The sequence below is a fragment of the Chinchilla lanigera genome, unplaced genomic scaffold (genome assembly GCF_000276665.1).
Source record: "Chinchilla lanigera isolate Chin_1 unplaced genomic scaffold, ChiLan1.0 scaffold00003, whole genome shotgun sequence".
NCBI classification, from domain to species: Eukaryota; Metazoa; Chordata; class Mammalia; order Rodentia; family Chinchillidae; genus Chinchilla; species Chinchilla lanigera.
Window position 1 is genome coordinate 14,361,142 of NW_004955404.1, and position 17,466 is coordinate 14,378,607.

At 40.5% G+C, this 17,466-nt stretch overlaps 1 protein-coding gene across 1 annotated transcript in view; it reads right to left on the reverse strand.

Moving 5' to 3' along the window:
• Window positions 1-398: 398 nt before the first annotated feature.
• Dnajc3 (DnaJ (Hsp40) homolog, subfamily C, member 3) overlaps window positions 399-17,466 on the reverse strand; it is a 50,994-nt gene continuing 33,926 nt past the window's right edge. Inside the window, exons 8-12 of the mRNA XM_005374098.2 lie at window positions 15,051-15,156; window positions 14,846-14,966; window positions 6,074-6,206; window positions 5,197-5,345; window positions 399-4,074 (exon numbers count right to left, since the gene is read on the reverse strand). Coding sequence (XP_005374155.1) covers window positions 3,917-4,074; window positions 5,197-5,345; window positions 6,074-6,206; window positions 14,846-14,966; window positions 15,051-15,156 — 667 coding nt within the window. The 3' untranslated portion in view covers window positions 399-3,916. The remainder of the gene's footprint in view (window positions 4,075-5,196; window positions 5,346-6,073; window positions 6,207-14,845; window positions 14,967-15,050; window positions 15,157-17,466) is intronic.

Here is a 17,466-nt window from a genome sequence, read left to right on the forward strand (position 1 = left end):
TCAAGTCTTCTAACTCCCTCAGGTCTTAGGACATACAGAATATACACCTGAGAAGAAAGGACTTTTAGTGCCAGAAATTTGAGATGGGCTGTTAGCATCATCCCTCTCTGCATGGACAACAGAAATGAACGAGTAAGGTGGAAGGGAAGGTCTTCACACAGGCCGAAATGAGTTCAACTTTAATATTTAAAGGGAAGAATTACCCTGTTGTTAAGCCTTGCTGTCCTAGGATTTGGAGGATTCAATTGTAGCTGCTCCTGGGTTTTGTGCTGTGATTTTTCATAAAAGGGGAGCACTTTTCTTACCTCAGCCACTGATTCTGTGTGATGCAAAGACAGAAACAGACTTCTAAAAAGCCTTAGAATTTTTCATACTCAAAGACTAAACATGAACCAAAATACTGATATGACCATAAATATTTTTATTAAATGTGAAAATACACGGGCATAAAAAATAGTACCCATATTTGTAGACATGTCAGACTTATTTCAAATTTTCGGTTCCTTTATTAAAACACTAAATTGAGATGGACTTAGCCTTTTCTCATTCAAAACAAACCTCAGGGTAAGAATAATAATTCACCTTGTCAAGCATCTTCAATTTTCCCCTCCTCTGTGCGCTGCTTTCCTCTGCAGGTAAACGTTTCATCCACAGATGAATGTACATGAAGCCACGCAGTGGCTAATTTTATGCTTAAATCGTTCAACAAAGAGATCAGCTGAAAAAACTATTCCCACCTCTTAATAGCATTCAAAATTACAGAATAAATTCTACCATTAACAGAAAAGGAATGATCTGACCTACAGCAAGGATATTAGTTGACAAATTAGCATTTGCCTTCTTCCTTTTTTTATAAACATGGAAAAGTCAACCCCATTCAAGAAAGCTGCTTTTATCTGTCCAGGTTATCCTGATATGAATGCATGGAGACCTCTTACAAGGCCCAGCACCACTGCCACGGGTCTGTGACGCTGTCGGCTCTAAGAGGCCTGACTGAAGAGCCACTTTGAACCTCCACCTCTTACACGCTCTTTATGGTGGACACCAAGTACAACCTCATGCTTTTAAACCTGAAATTTTTCACTACCTACCAATAACACAACACGGTGCCAATTTTAAATTGTGATCCTGCTGGCCTTCATAAAACATGATTATGTTTTTTTTAATCGTGGGTAGGTTTTAGATTCTACTATCCGAACTCTAACAACTAGTTTTCATACTGATACTTACAGAACACTGACCAAAGAGAAAAACATTTTTAAATTAATATTGTTACTTCCAACGCTACTTAACTGTTTTATCATTTTCCTCTACTCAAGGTCAGAAAGCAGGGGCTCTGAGAACTGAGGAGTGAATTAGGACCTTTTTTATAAGGCTTAAAACTGATGTGTTTAATACTTCCTGCTGTGGGAAGTGCCTGTGACACGCCATCGCAGAAACTCCCACAGGGAAGGTATGGTTAGGAGGGGAATGGAATACAGCTAAGGAGAGGGCACCTCTCCTGCTCTTACTTTTCTCAGAAGAGCCACAAAGGTTACTTGGCACCTGTAGTCCCTAAAAATGGACTGGAATGTGGAAGGTAGGCTCACCAAAAAAAGCGGGGGAGGAGGAGATGCTCTCAGTGTGTTTACACTGCATATGTCAGGCGGGGGGGAGTGACTGTTCTATCCCTTCACACATTCAGCACTCTCCTAGCCCCTGGGTAAGGAAGCACAGTGGCCGTCTTCCCATCCGGTGGGGAGCGGAAGACTACCAGTGGCCATCCAGGCTGGCACTTAAAGGTCATTACTTCATTAATCAGCAGAACAGCAGAGGGCAGAGAATTTGTTCCTCTTCGCGGCGTTCGCACTTGGCACCAAAGCAGCTTGCTTTTCACTGCAACAGGCCTGTAGCTCTGCACATTTCCATTAATCCACAGTTAATTTTGTTACAAGAAAAAGTAAAAATGTAGAAAACTGCCTGGGCAGCAAGTTGGGAAACAGTGAGGCCAGAGACACCTCCCACACGGCCCGGCCCTCCGCAGCCCAGACCCCTCTGGCTCCTTGTCTGCAACTTCGCATCCTCTCCCAAGGCGAGGGTGAGCGTCCTGTGTCCTCTGTCCTCAGTATGTAGAAATCTACCTTTGAAAGTAGGTAGAGGTCATTACTGTATTTCAAAGAGGTTCACAGTGACATCTGCAGAAGGAACCAGATTTTTAAATACACACTGCTGACATAATTAGTGAGGTAATGATATTGCTAAGATTAAAGAACAAAGATGAATTTACCTTGCACATTTCACACTGGCTTGAGATCTGAGTCACTAAAACAAACTGCAAGCTCGTCACTAGTTTCAAAATGCATTGTTAAGTTTATTGGTAAGAAAGATTCCTACAGATGCGAAGAGCACTTGAGTGCTTTGCTCAATTATGTGATTCTGTCCTTCAGTTAAAATTTTTTTTCTGCATATGTTTAAGGGGATGACTACAGAAGAAAATTATTTGTGCTTGGCTTCTATGACATCCATGGAAAGGATGCCTCCGTGAGTTAAAATGCTTGATTTCATAAAACCAACACATTAGACCTTTTAATGCTTAAAATGTTTCAGAATGCTTCAAGGCAAAAACAAAAACCTTTCTAGAATAAAGGTAATATCTTAAGTAATTATCTTAGATTTTAAATGCAGCATCAGTAGTTCCATAAGTATTCAAAATCTTGATTTAATAACACTCATTTTTTAGGGCAAAAATCATCCAATATACAAAGACTGAAGAGTACATTTTCTAGATAGTTACCTTCTTAAGAAGTAACAGAAAGGTATCTCAGAGGAAACAGCATCTGCTTAAATGAAGTGATACACAGCCAGAGGTGCCTGATTCTCAAGTCTGTCCTTCCTCCTAGGTAGGCGCACGCCTCCCGGCACCCAGGCCGGCTGAGGGGAGAGCTGCTGTCCGCTGTGCACCAGTGAACGGCTCCCAGGGGAAAGCTGCTTCGGCCCACATATAAGAGAAGCCGCCCTACTGTACTGCCCGGAAGTAGCAATCATGGCATTCTGTGTGTTTCTGTTGACTAAGCAACTTTAAATTTCTAAGCCAGTTGTGTTATAGGAAATCCTACTAACACAACTCAGAACTTGGGTTGCTTAAAAAGTATTTCAAACTAAACTTGAACAATATTACTTAAATAATACCACAGATACACTATCTGAACCTGTTTTCCATATTACTTTTAGTGAACTTGTTCTGTTTAATAGTAAACAAAAGGGCCCATAAGTTTTTGCAATTAAATTCAAGTTAAATTAGTATCCTTGTCTAGGTACCAACCACCCCCAAAATACGCTTAACATCGCTCCTCCGCCTACACCTGGACATGTACAAACTACCATTTGGTGGCAAGTTTCCTACCAAATGGACTCTGCCCCTTCTTACCGACAGCCGTGTTGACACTGGTGCAGAAGGCTTGCATGTTAAAGAGGATGCAATAATTGAACACTTACAAATAGCGAGGCGCCACCAAAATCTAAGCATAGTTGTCCCTAAGACCATGTGCCTTAACTGTTCACATTCTCCTAAGAATACTGCAACACAGCCTGTTCTCGTGAAGACGACAGCTCCTCCAAACGGGTCCTCTGCCACGCTGGGAAAAAGAACCTCTGCGCCAGTGTGGGGAAGGGACAGATCCATGAGCACTTCCACAGGTGGGTCGCTTCCAGCCACTTCCGGACATCGATGAAATGGGTACAGCTGCTCTGTCAGCAGAACTATTCCTCACCTCCCTGCCCTGGCAAAGCCATTAACCTTCAGTCTAAAGTGGACTTTTCCTATTAAAACAACTCTTTGGTCATGGACAAAGATTTGAAATTTGTTTTCATTGAGATCCCAGTACAATGTTTTCTTTGTTTTTAATCTTTAAAAAATTAAGGAAGAAGAGCAGAAAGTTTAATTGAAGTGGAATTTAAATCTGAATGGTCCTCCTGAACTGAAAGGATTGAAGCCTTGCCATGAGTTCCAGCTTCTGTGAAAAGGGTTGCCGCCGCCTCCTTGTTGGCTTTCTGCGTCCAGAGGGTCTTCTCCGTCGTCAAACTTCTTCCTCATTTCTAGAAAAGAAATCAGCAAATGAAGATGCAGGTACTGACTAAGGAGGCTTGGAGTGATTCCCGAGAAAGAGACCTCCAGAAGTCATGCTCAATGGAAGAACCATGTGGGAACTCACCGACACCCGGCCCCCAAGTACTTCATGAGCCACTGTTGATCTAAACAGCGCTAAATGTCCTCAGATGAGAAGAGAGCAGGAGCCTGTCACATCACTCGGGGAGGCTCACTGCGCTCTCCCGCGACTGGAGTTCCCTACTGTCTCAGCACCGAGCGGAGAGAACACCGCAGAGAGTGCTGTAGGCACAGAAGAAGGACCAGCACCTGACACTGCTGAATCACGGGACAGGAAGTACATGCCTGCTGTGCTTAGTGAGTGCTTATCTGCCTCCCTTACTGGGGTGAAAGTACTCAGAACAAAGGCTCATTAATTTCAATCCCGCGGGATAAAGGGGTGTGCAAAAAGATTTGCCAAAGGGAGAAAACTTGACTTCCCTTTGTTGTACCTGCCAAGTTCAAATCAGAGATTCTGCTTCCACTGACACAGAAGGCCACCAAAAAAGCCATGGCATCAGCTTATCATTAAACTTCCCCAGAAATGGCAGAACTTACTCTTTACTATCTCGGTTCTGGGGAACACACCCACGGGAGCCCAACAGGCCCTGGCTCCCAGGCCTCACCGCACCTCTGTGTAATCCCATCTGGCATGCTGGTTTCCCGGCCACAGTCCTTCCTGGCATGTTGGTATAGAGAATTTACCACTGACCTGTGAGGCTGGCAGGAGCCTAAGCCTGTGCTACACTCAATGGTGTGTTCTTGTGTCACAGGTGCAGAAACAAAAGCCTAAAAAAGCTGTAACCTGTTCAAATAGAGACAAGATTCACACTTGGGCCTGACTGCACATCTGATGGGCTTTTCCCTCGCTGCACCATGTACCTGCGGGTCTTCAGTCAGAGCGGACGAAACGGCAGGGCTGAGGACGACGAGGCACAGCCCTCACAGTCCATAACGTCACCCTCCACCCACCACCCGATGCTGCCTCCGAGACAGACCGTAGGTAAGAAGAGCTAATACATCACGAGTCCATTATTTCAAGAGAAGAGAAAAATGCTGAAGGTAAATAATACCTGGATCCGAGAGGACTTCTTTAGCAGCTGCTATGTCAATGAATTTTTTCTCAGCTTTTTTCTTTTCTTCTTCATTCTGAAAGTTATCTGGGTGCCACTGCAACGCTAATTTCCGGTATGCTTTAATAATTTCTTGCTTCTTGGCATTTCTGAAGCGTAAAATTAAGCATCAGTTAAGAAGTGTCCAGACTACTGCCATGAAAATTAGAGGAGTCAGGTTACAATCTCACTGCAAACAGCAGCCCAGTGTTCCTAATAGTTCTGAAAAATCTGGCACCCATTTCTGGAAAATCATTAAAGCCAGTCAGGCCTGCATAGATAGTAGTGCACTAAGAATCTTCCCTTGGATAAAGTACCGACCTTTACAACTGTGCCTTTCTGAATTTGCAAGCTACTATGTTTTACTTTCTTGACATTAAGAAAGGCTTTCTGAACGCTTTTTGAACTCTTTGCTTTGGGGTTAGTTTACTTTAATAAGAAGTTTCAGAGTTTTGGATTGAAAGTTGACAGCTTACTTGGTCAGGGCAGATGGATCTTACAATAAAAGCACAACTTTTACTTTCAGGCCTATGGGAAGATTTTCTTTTCATATTCCTCTTCCCTGCCCACCATCCCTACCACAAGAAAGCTCACTGCTGCTTCTCAACCATTCCTACAAATGCATAAGACCTATTCATGCCACACTATTGCAGAATCAGTGGTCTCTAGGAGAGAAATTTGTCTGTAACATTTTCAGAATAGCTTTATGATGTTTTAAGATAGTTAAAATAACATGAGTACAATTACAAACATAAATGAATCAGGAAAGGAAAAAAAATGATTAGCTTTAAAATTGTTGATTAAATACAGCAATGCAAACTTTAAATTAATAATTCACCTTTTTACGCCTAAGATTTTATAATAATCTCGTTTCTGTGACTGCTTCAGTAGTCTCTGTGCTTTCTCTAGACCCTCCCGAATCTGCTGATCATTTTCGTTGTGTTCCTGAGCAGCTTCATAATCCTGAATAGCTGTCAAAATATGTTTAAAATAATGTTGTTAGGGAGATTTATAATTCATTGTTTTTACTTATCCCGCAAAATTGCTAACTATTGTGCAGTCCCCATCCTCAACCGCTTCCCCATTTCTTCATTCCTGCTAAGAACCTAAATGACATCACCTTTATAATTTTGTTCAGAAACTTACAATAAGGCTGAAGTTAGTTATTAGGTGGCCTATTGCTCCCATTCAACGAAATTCGCTGCTTTCGCTTGAGTTGCTCGGCCTCCCCCACATTATCTCCGCATATTGCGTTCAAGTTAGTTTAATATCAATGCTTCATACAGAGCAGTTTTACTACCGCTAAGACTGAGAGACTGTTACACAGGAGAGGAGGACGCTGGCAAGGAAAATCTGCACCGTCAGCAATGAGCAGGCGCTACGAAAGAAGCAGAGGTTAGGAAGGGAGCAGGAAGGACTGTTGGGGGTCAGGATGCCGTTACTGGCTTACATCTGAGCGGTCACCCACATCTCATCTGTTCAGAGGTGGAACTTTCAGGTGAGTGGATCGCGGGGATACAAGAGCGCGGTCACTGGGAGTGTAACTTTAGAAGGCATACCTCCCCAAGTGCCCCCCTTCCTCGTGTCTGTGTCTCTCTCCTCTCTCTCCCTCGTGTCACCTTCTCTGTCATCTGTGTCATCTGTTTCTATCTCTCTCTGCGTGTGTGTGTGTGTGTGTGTGTGTGTTCTGTCTCTGTTTGTGGGTGCTGGGTATTTTGTCCCAGCAATAGGAAAGCTAACACAAGGACTGTGTTACCCACAGATTTTGACAGACTATAACAAACGTGATTTTTTTAAGTGTCAGCCAGAACAGGAAAACACAGTCCTGATACAAAAAACTTGATGACAGTCCACCACAATACATCTTTAGAAGCATTTTAAATCTTTTGACAGTGTAGTGTAAAGCATCTAGACATCTACTACTGCGTAGGAGGGCATCCACAGCAGCCCTGAGGCTGAGCCTCAGAAAGCCCATTCCATGAATGTTCCCAACATTTCTTCTCAAGAATGGCTCATGATGCCAGAACTATTTGTATGAACAATCTGCTTTATACCAAATATCCTTTAGGAGTCTACAATTTTGATAGGGACTAGGCAGAAGGTGCCTACTGTCGAGGCTCTAACGAAAGCCCTCATTTTTGAATCTCTACACTTGATCTTAGCCAAGAAGCGATCATTTTTGAATCTCTAATGAGCTTCCCTGGTATAGCAAATGCCTCTTGTGTTGTGGAATTAAGCTTATCTTGTGATGTCACAGGGAGAAGAAAATAAACGGGAAAAAACTAAGGACCTTACAAGTGAAACAGAAAGTTAAAATAAGAAATAATACAGCTAAAAATGACAACCCATGTATAACCTGTTTGCAGAAACCCACCCATGAAGGAATTTCAGATGAAATCTAAGAAAAACTTTCCTGAAATGAAACATGCATCTTTACACTAAAAAGGGCACACTAGGTGCCCCAGCCAACTGACTGAGAACAGTCACCACTAAGACAAATCTTGGCAAAACTCATAGACTTCTTCAAAGGCTCCTTGGGCAGCCTGGCCAAAATTAACAAAAACCTGGGTTTTCCAAAGCAGTATTCAGTTCCAGAAAAGAACAGAATAACCACAAGATGTACAGAAAAAGTGTGAGCAGTGAACTTTCTTATGCAGAAACTGTTGATACCTTTGTTTGAACCATCCTTCAAACAAAGGTATCAACAGTGTTCAGTGTAGAAGAAGTGAAGTAAAATTTCCTAAGACCACCTCAAGGAAACCAAGATGGATTTGCCAAAGGATAGCTGGAGAAACCAAGGCCAAAGGAGGGACCAGCCATACTAAATCTATTTCACGTGGAACCAGGATTTACACAAACCAAGGAATCAAGGGTGCCAGGACAATACAGAGGGGAGACTATGAACAAAAGCTGCAAGAAGCTGGGAGAAGAGAAAAACAGTAAGTTCAATAATATTACAGAGGCAAATCCTTTGTGGAGGAATTTTTGGAAGTAGTAGAGAAAGAACAGTAAGGAAGAACATGCTAAAGTGCTCCTCAGAATTGGAGACTAATAAACGTCCAAAGAAAGGTAAAGTAAATAAAGCAACACGAATAACCAAGAAAAACACAAATGCTCCTAAGTATCAGAATAGTACACAGGATTATACTGGCCTAATAGCAAAAAACAAAAAGATCTCAGCAAATGAGAACAGCAGAACACAGACCAAACAGCTGTCTTACCAATAAATGTGCCTAACTCACCCACTTAAAAGAATGGCATACTCGATCACAAGGTAAACGCAACTCTTTGCAAGAGACACACCTGAAACAAAGCAGTTCAAAAGTGGAAAAAAAAAGTGTGATCAAAGTTTTGCAAAGTAAATGCAAGTGAAGTCTGATTTATGATCTCAAGAGCAGATAACTGAGTTAAAGACCTCGTATCACAGTGATGCTCCCGTTTTCATGTTCATAGCAGTTCACAGAAGTACAGTTCATATATATGTCCTCCAACGGATGAAGGAATGAAGAAAATATGATAGTTACACTTAACTGACTGAGTACTATTCTGCCATAAAGAAGGATAAACAAGCCATCTGTAAGAACACGGATGCACCGTGAATCCCTAACATAAAGTAAAATAAATCACATAAGCATATATATTGCATGATTTCTCTTTTTGAGAAACCCAAAATATAAATAAAGAGTGAAGTAAAACATGGATAACAGGAAATAGGGAGAGGGAGCTTTTGCAGAAGGGAAGGGGACCAAGAGATGGGAGAGGAGGAAGGGGATAAAAAAGAATCCAGATGTGTTACGTACACATACCAACTCCATACAAGGAATGTAATCATTACATAGTGCAAAGATGTACTGATAAAAAATAAAAATTGAAAAAAAAGTAAGGCAAGTAAAGAATAATATTGAAGGCTAAAAATCACATTGAAGACACCTATCAATTACTTGTACATCAAATTAACATTGGTGAAGTAGAAATTCAAAAGTACTAAGAGACTTAGGCACACTGTCTAAGGAGACTATTACCTCTTTGTTCACGATAGTTCTAGTGAAGCAAAACAATACTAGAAAAGAAGATTACAGCAGAAGACAGAGCTGATGGATACGCTAGACTTCGGCCCAGAAAAAGACAGTGTATCTACTCATTATATTTCGCATATTAAATCAAAACTAACACTGCAATAAATTCAAAAAGGAAAACTATAGTATTCTCTGATCATAAAGTTATAATAATGAAAATAATGAACCAGAAGCAAAAGGATCTTCCACACAGAAAAAAAAAAAAAAAGACAGCAAAATGTGATGGCACACACCTGTAATCTCAGCACTCAGGAGGCTGAGGCAGAAGGATTGCTACATAGGGAGTTGAAGTCCAGCCCAGATGACATTGCAAGACCCTGTCTCAAAAACAAAACAATACCAACAAACAAAAAAAGAAATCTTAAAACAGGAGAAATATAAAAGTATAAATTTAAAAATTCAGAAAATAATGAAGTCAGTCTTTCAGAACCTACTGGACTTAGCTCAAATGGTGCTGAGATAACAATTCAGAGCCTTGAGAGGGTCAATAAAATGGGAGAAAAATGAATTAATCATGATTCAAAGTTAGAAAACACAAATTAAAGCGTTTGCTAAGTTCTTTACAAACACATTTGAAAATTCAAGAGAGTAACTCAGACTAAACCCAAAAAAGAAAATCTAAGGATTTTCACAGAGCTACCTCCCAATAAAGCAGCAAGCTTTCCAAGGAGACTCTTCAACCTTTTTTAAATGACAAGGGGATTCCACCGACAAGGGGAATCCAAGCATATTAGTAAAATGTGGCCATCTGCAAACTGACTGCAACTTGACTGACTAGTTGATGATGTGATCTTATCTCCTGTATGAATTCCAACACACAACTTGGTCCTGCAGTTAGATGGCTATAATATATTAGTCTTATAAAAGGTTTTCATTTCCAAACTGCCCTCAGTTAGGGGCCAGAATTCAAATACTGTATATATAAACCTTACAGATGTAGTAAAAGGTCTACTAACACATGAGTGGAATGAAGACAGACGGAAATATCTGAACAGCCTTCCTTTAACTAATATAAAAACACATTGTCTAAAGGTGACAGAGCAAGAAAAAGATTAAGATGTATTATAATTTATGTATATTATAAAGCTGTAACTGCAACCATTAAGTAAGATAACACAAGCACTACTTTCCTAAAATAGTTGACAGAACAACTGAGCCAGCTGCTAAATGACATTAACAGGTGGGCAGAGAGGGTACTTACTGTGGACACACTGGACATGAGTCAAGTCCTGAGCAGGACAGTGAAATTTATTCAGGATACTCAGAATGCTCAATTTACAACTTAATGAACTACTTCTGGAATTTGTCGAACTATTCAGAAGCTGCTTTTTTTTTTTTAAAGACAATGTCTCACTATGTAGTTCAGGCTGGTTTTGAACTCACTATGTAGCCCAGGATGACCCTGAACTCACAGAAATCCTCCTGTCTCAGCCTCCCAAGTGCTGGGATTTTGGCCTTGAGTGGCTGCTTCTGACTCTCTGTAAGATCAACTCAGTCATATTTTGTAGCAAGTAGGAATGACATGGTCTCTCTCCCTTTCTAGCTATACTTATAGCTGTCATCATTCCCATAATAAAAACATAACGTAAGAAAGGCATCTTCAACAGCTACTAGCCACAGTGAATAAAAGCTCCTAACCTAGGAGAAGATAATAAAACAGCAAATAATACTTAAACTACTAATACCTAAGTGCTGTACTAAATTAAAATTAACCATATGCAATAAGCAAAATTAGAGCATATTAGCACACAAGTTGGCTGGATTTCCTGGATTCCTTTTAGTGCCTACATATGAAATAAAGGACATCAATTATCATTCACCACAGAAAAAACTCCGGCAACACAGAGCTTCTCCTGTTTGATCAGGGGATCATGCTTTAAAAGCTAATTTCTAATCAATCAGGACATCAACCTGCCATGCATGGCCTGCCCCATCACTGGGCCAGGTGTCTCACTAGCGGATGACACCTTATAAACAGTTACTTAATTCACCCACAAGTCACACCAAAGAACAGAAATGTTCTGTATATCCTACAATTTAAGGAGAGCTATAATACTTAAATAAAGATAAAACTTTTCCAGAGGTCGGCCTGCAAATTCGTTATAATCCTCAGGAGATCTTGTCAGTATCTGACCTGCCAGCCTTTGTCTGAGGAGGATGTGAACACGTGCAACAGAGGGGAGGCCTGCTGGCCACAAGGAGCACGGCTGGTCTTCATTCTCAGGGGCTCCCGAGGCAGCTTAACCCTCCCCTTTCCACCTTTCCCCAGCTCCAGGCTCAGGTCGGTGCTTCATGACACAGTGACACTACCTCGGCTCACAAATGCTTCCGTTTGCAAACAATTCCGATCACAGACAAAAGCATGCAGGAAAACTTTGCTTCCACTGGCAAACCCCGTATCAGTGACAAACACAATCACAGCCATCTCCCCCAAAGTCATAAAACAAATGAAGTTCATAAACAGAGGTCCCACTGTACTCACAAAGGAAACCCAGTCATTTTTCAGGCGCAGTCTCATTACAGGTAAATTTTACATCTAACTAGGTTTATCAAAGTATTGGTGTCAGATTATTTTTAAGCAAATATTATTTCTCAGCAGTCCCTACTTGGCTCTTTTTTGCTGTCTGTGCAAGGTACAGGGGGGTGCTAGACAAATATTCCTCAGATATTTGATAAATACTACCAAATGCACTTGACATATGCTTAAGGTCAAAACGTTTATTGTAAGAAGTGATAAAGCAATATCCCCCACTGAACAAAGATGCACACTTTTTAAAATACTGGCAAATCAAATCCAGCATTAAACTCTAGATTTCTAAAGTTTTATCCAAATTTGGCATACTCGCATACCCTGTAAATACCAACTACTAGGGATGCTAAAACAGGAGGATCTTAAGTTTGAGCCTAGCCTGAGCAACTCAAGAGATCTTGTCTCAAAATAAATCCTGAAAGATGGGTGGAGATTCAGCTGGGCATTGTAGCACTTGCCTAGCTTGCAATACAGGTAGTCAAGACCCAGTATTGCCAAAAGAAAAGGCTTATTCTAAATAATTCAAAGTTGATGTAACTCCAGAAATGTCAATAAAATTGCCGGGCATGGTGGCACACGATCGATCAGAAGATAGAAAGATGTCTTTTGCTCTTGGGGAGGAAGAAAAGATAGTGGAAATGGCCCTACTCCCAAAACTGCTATACAGGTTTAATGTAATCCCAATCAAAATACCATTGGCATGCCTCCCAGATCTAGAGGAAACATTCTGAAAATTCATTTGGAACCAGAAGAGACCTAGGATAGCAAAAGCAATTGGGGGCAACAAAGGCAAGGCAAGAGACATCACAATTCCTGACTTGAAATTATATTACAAAGCTACAGTGATAAAAACAGTACGGTACTAGCCAAAAATGCAGACCCAAGGATCAATGGAACAGATGAAAAGATGCAGAAACAACTTCATACACATTCAGCCACCTTATCTTGACTAAGGGGCCAAACATGTTTAGCAGAAGAAAGATAGCCTCTTTAATAAATGGTGATGGAAAAGCTGGCTTTCCACACGCCCAAGATTAAAACTAGATCTGTACTTTCACCATGCACCAAACTAAAATCAAAATGGATCAAAGATCTAAATATTAAAACAGAAACACTAAAACTGCTGGGACAACAGAACTCTTGCAAACATATTACAAAGAATCAACAACTGGGATCTCATCCTATTAAAAAGCTTTTGCACAGCACAAGAGGAAACTCATCATTATCCTAAATAATTCAACTTCACTCTTCAACTCATCAACAGAGTGAAGAGACAACCTACAGAATGGGGTAAAATTTTTGCCGACTGTCTTTCAGACAAACAAATAACTCAGGGTTTTAACTAGAGACATACTACTATCCTAAGTAACACTGCTCATTTTCAGCATTTACTAAACTTTCCCTTCTCTGTCTCCTCTGAGTGAAGTGGCTCAATTTTACACTTGTCAAACAATTTACTCTTGTAAAACCACACAACAAAGAATATAAACTCTTACTTAAATTTTAAGGAAAAAATAGAATTCAAAAACAGACCGATTATATTACATTATTTTATTTATTTATTTATTTATTTTGGTTTTTGGTTTTTCTTCGGTACCAGGAACCGAACTCACGACCTTGCGCTTGCCAGGCAGGCGCTTTGCCGCTGAGCTAAATCCCCAGCCCCCGATTATATTACATTAGTATTAAGCATCTTGAAGAATTAAGCTGACAAGTTCCCTAAAAACCCTACCAGTTTTAATACTCGTTACACAAGTGCCTTCCAAATTATACTCTGGAGCCTATAAGATTTGACCTGTAACAGATATTAAAACCTAACATTTTGATATCATATGTCTCAAACTATAGACATCAAGGTCTGCAGGTCCCAGAAAACGTCCCATAAATAATGGTAACAAGTAGTGAGTTGTCATTGTCACAATTCCTTGGAACATGCCTAAGAGCAAGAGTTGTGACAAACTGGAGAAAGCAGGAAGAGACTGACCAGTACGCCTTCTAAAAAAGCATCACACGGGCCAGGGTTACAGCTCAGTGGCTAAAGCACCTGCCCAGCAAGCACAAGGTCCTGAGTTCAATTCCCAGTACCAAAAAAAAAAAAAAAAAGCATCAAAAACCAAGTTTCACCACTCAGATCCTTCATTTAACTATAACAAAATACTGTTTTTGACTTAAAATGCTTTCGTCAATTTGGAAAAAAAAAAGGAATTTTACAATAAGGGTCTATAATGCTTATTTCTTTTTTAAAAATCTCATTTAAATGTTCATAATATACTGTCAAAGTTATAACACATATAAAAGAATTCTATTCTTTTTTTTTTTTTTTTTTTTTTGGCTTTTCTCCGGTACTGGGAACCGAACTCACGACCTTGTGCTTGCCAGGCAGGCGCTTTGCCACTGAGCTAAATCCCCAGCCCCTATTTTTAATGTGTATTTTTGTATATATATGTCAACTGTTATGGTTTGTGTCTAGATGTCCCCACAAAGCCTCATGCAGTCTTAGGCTTTTTTCAAAGGTGAGTGAATCCACAGTTTTTAATTGATTCCAGGTCCAATGCTGGGAATATCCTAATGTTATTACTAAACAGCTGGAGGTCATACAGGATCATTTTATATTAGACATATGACATACATATGTAAGCTCTGTGCATATATGTATTACAGATCCCAAATGAAGAGTACATACATGAACTAAAGAGTAATATGTAGACAAGTCCACAAAGATAAACTTAAAGTGAACAATGACCTGTGGATATCAGATCTTTAATTGAAATTTTCTATTTTCTTGTCTTTCCTAACTTGACTACAGCAAATAATGCTATAATTTTTGTTTTTGTAGTCCACTGAAATGGTTTCAACAGAACTCTTCAGACAGTGTCCCTAAAAAAGAGTAACTGTCAACATGTCTAGGTGTGCTGGTAAATTTGTTCTAAAAGGTCATTGAATGTACGCTACCCTCATATAATTAACCGTTAGGTACCGCAAATCAAATCTCTGGAAGATTTACCTTCATCATACATTTCTTCTATTAAATATGCCTCTGCTCGATCTTTCAGAGCATTCACATTGTCAGGTTCCATCTGTAAAACTTCAGAACACACTCTAATAGCTTCAACAGGCTTCTCATCCTAAAAATAAATGTCAGAAAAGAATTTAGGGTTGTTAGCCCACGTGGTAAATATGTGTATTTCTGGGAACAAGTCAACTGTTACCTTAGAAAAGCAGTGACAGATCCTTTCTTTTGAACGAACTGTATACTCAGCAATGTTGGGTTCTGTTTTCATGACAGATTCATATTTGCTCGTGGCATCTGTGTATCTGTTAAATGTGCAAATGATCATCAGTAATGCTGAAGTTCTACTACTTCAACTATAGAAAGGACCCTCGACCTTCTGTCTTCACTATGTGCAGGTTGCTTAACCAATTCAACTGAGTGAGCACCTCCCTGCCTTCCAACCCTGCTCTGACCTCCGGAGTCACACAGAAGGTGCGATCCCGAGGGCGGAGTTACAACAGCAGACGTTGCCCGTGAGTACCAATCAAACCCCACGCTGACGTTCCTTACAGAACACAGCTCATGATTTTCAAACGTTAAAGCACACAGTCTGACTTACACTGAGTACAAAATGGAGCTCAGGTTTTATTTCTTGGCTACATACACTTTTATGGAAATAAAGAGCCCACTATGTGCCATTAATAATATCATATATTCACAACTAAGTACGATGTAGAAGGAATCTCCTTAAATTCCAAGTTTACCAGTCTTCTAAGAGCAGTGAAGCTACAGTCATACCTTTGTACTCAACTGACGTGAAAATTGTTCAGTCTTACACGGGATGCGTTTTCATGGGAAAATTCTGTCCCAGCACCCTGCGCTTATCGCCTGTGTGATACCCGCTGCCCACTGCCTCAGCACTCACTTCTCTCCCCGCCGACACACTGTGCTTCTGGGGCTCACTGCACGCCTCAGACCAGTAACAGTAAGTACCACGGTACCGCTGTACTACCTCATTTTCTTTAAACTGGTGAAAAGTAGTAGTTAGTAAAAGCTAGACTAGTTTGTTATACACCAAGTTATTATCTTTAAGAATAGCCAGCTAAAAGATATATTTATATGCCCTTCTGGTACATAATTCCAAAAATGCAATAATCTTCACAGTTAAATGCTGATATATTAGCACAGGTTTAAGTAGAACCTTTAGAAGAAAAGCCAGATTCTGGGAAAGTAAAGTAGGCATACTTTTCTCAACTCCTCCAGCTAAGGACAACTAAAAACACGTAATATATAGGGTTAATATACAGTACATGTTTTGTAAGACTACAGACACGAGCGAGGTGGAGACAGCGGCAGATTAGCCGGCAATCTCCAGACTGAGGAAAGCATGGTAGTACGCTCCCTGGTCGTACGTTTCTAACACCCCAGACTTAGTGCTAAAGAGGCCAGCAATCCGGAAATGCAGAGCAAAAACCAAGTCTGCTTTCCGTAACCAGAGGACCTGGAAAGGGCTGCCCAGCAAGGTAGAAAACTGTCTGACAATACAGCTTCAATCCAGGCAAACACTTCAGAAGAAACCACGCCCCTCCAGCACCATGACCCCCCAATGCCAGTGAAGGCCAAGAGCCCTGACTTCCTCCCTGACGAGGCTGAACAAGACTCCCCTCCACACCTGCCGCGATGGTGTCAGAGAAGGCCGAGAGGGGCCCAGGCTTTCCTCCATGGTTGATAGTAAGTCCCGCTCTCCTGCCCCAGAGTTATCAGTGGAGACCATGTGAGAAGCTACAATTCTGACCTAACCAAGCTACCTGTGATACTCTAGAAGACCTCTTTCCCTCAAGTATTGACAAAAGCCAAGTAGGACCCTTCCGTGGAGCAGTAACCAGGTGCTCATCCCATCCTCACTTTGCTGGAACAGTATCAAAAAAAACTAGCCAAAGCATTAGGCTTAAATAAAAACCAAAGCCTTAAACATAGAATGAAAATTTCAATTAAAAACCACTCATTGTACCAAGAACTAGAAAAGTTGCAGATTTAATGAGAAAAATAATCACTGAATCCCAACCAAGAGGACAGAGATGTTAGAATTATGTGTCCAAGATGTTAAAGTACTCATGAAAAATGTAGCAATTACAAACAGGCTTGAAACATGAAAAACTTCGAATGCCTCTGCACAGTCTCAATGAAGAATTAAAAGATACAAGGAGTAACCAAATCAAATTCGTAGTGCTTAATGAAATGTAAGGCCTAAATGAATGTACTCAATAGTAAAACCAAGGGGACAGACAAAACTATTACTGAATACAACAGAAACCATCAAATCTGAACAACAAGACAGACTTTAAAAACTGCACAATGCCTCAGCAAAATGTAAGGCTGTAACAAATGATCTAATATTAATGTCACATTAGTCCAAAGAGAGAAGAGAACAGCTGGAAAAGTCCCTTCAAAAGAACGGATGAAAACTTCCTATATTTTAAGGGACACAAACCTAAATACAGTCATGCATCATTTAATGACAGAAATACTTTCTGAAAATTACACACGCCAATTAGATGATTTCTTCATTCTGCAAAAGCAGTACACTTACACTAACCCAAACGGTACAAGTCAATTGTTTGACTCGGCCTCCA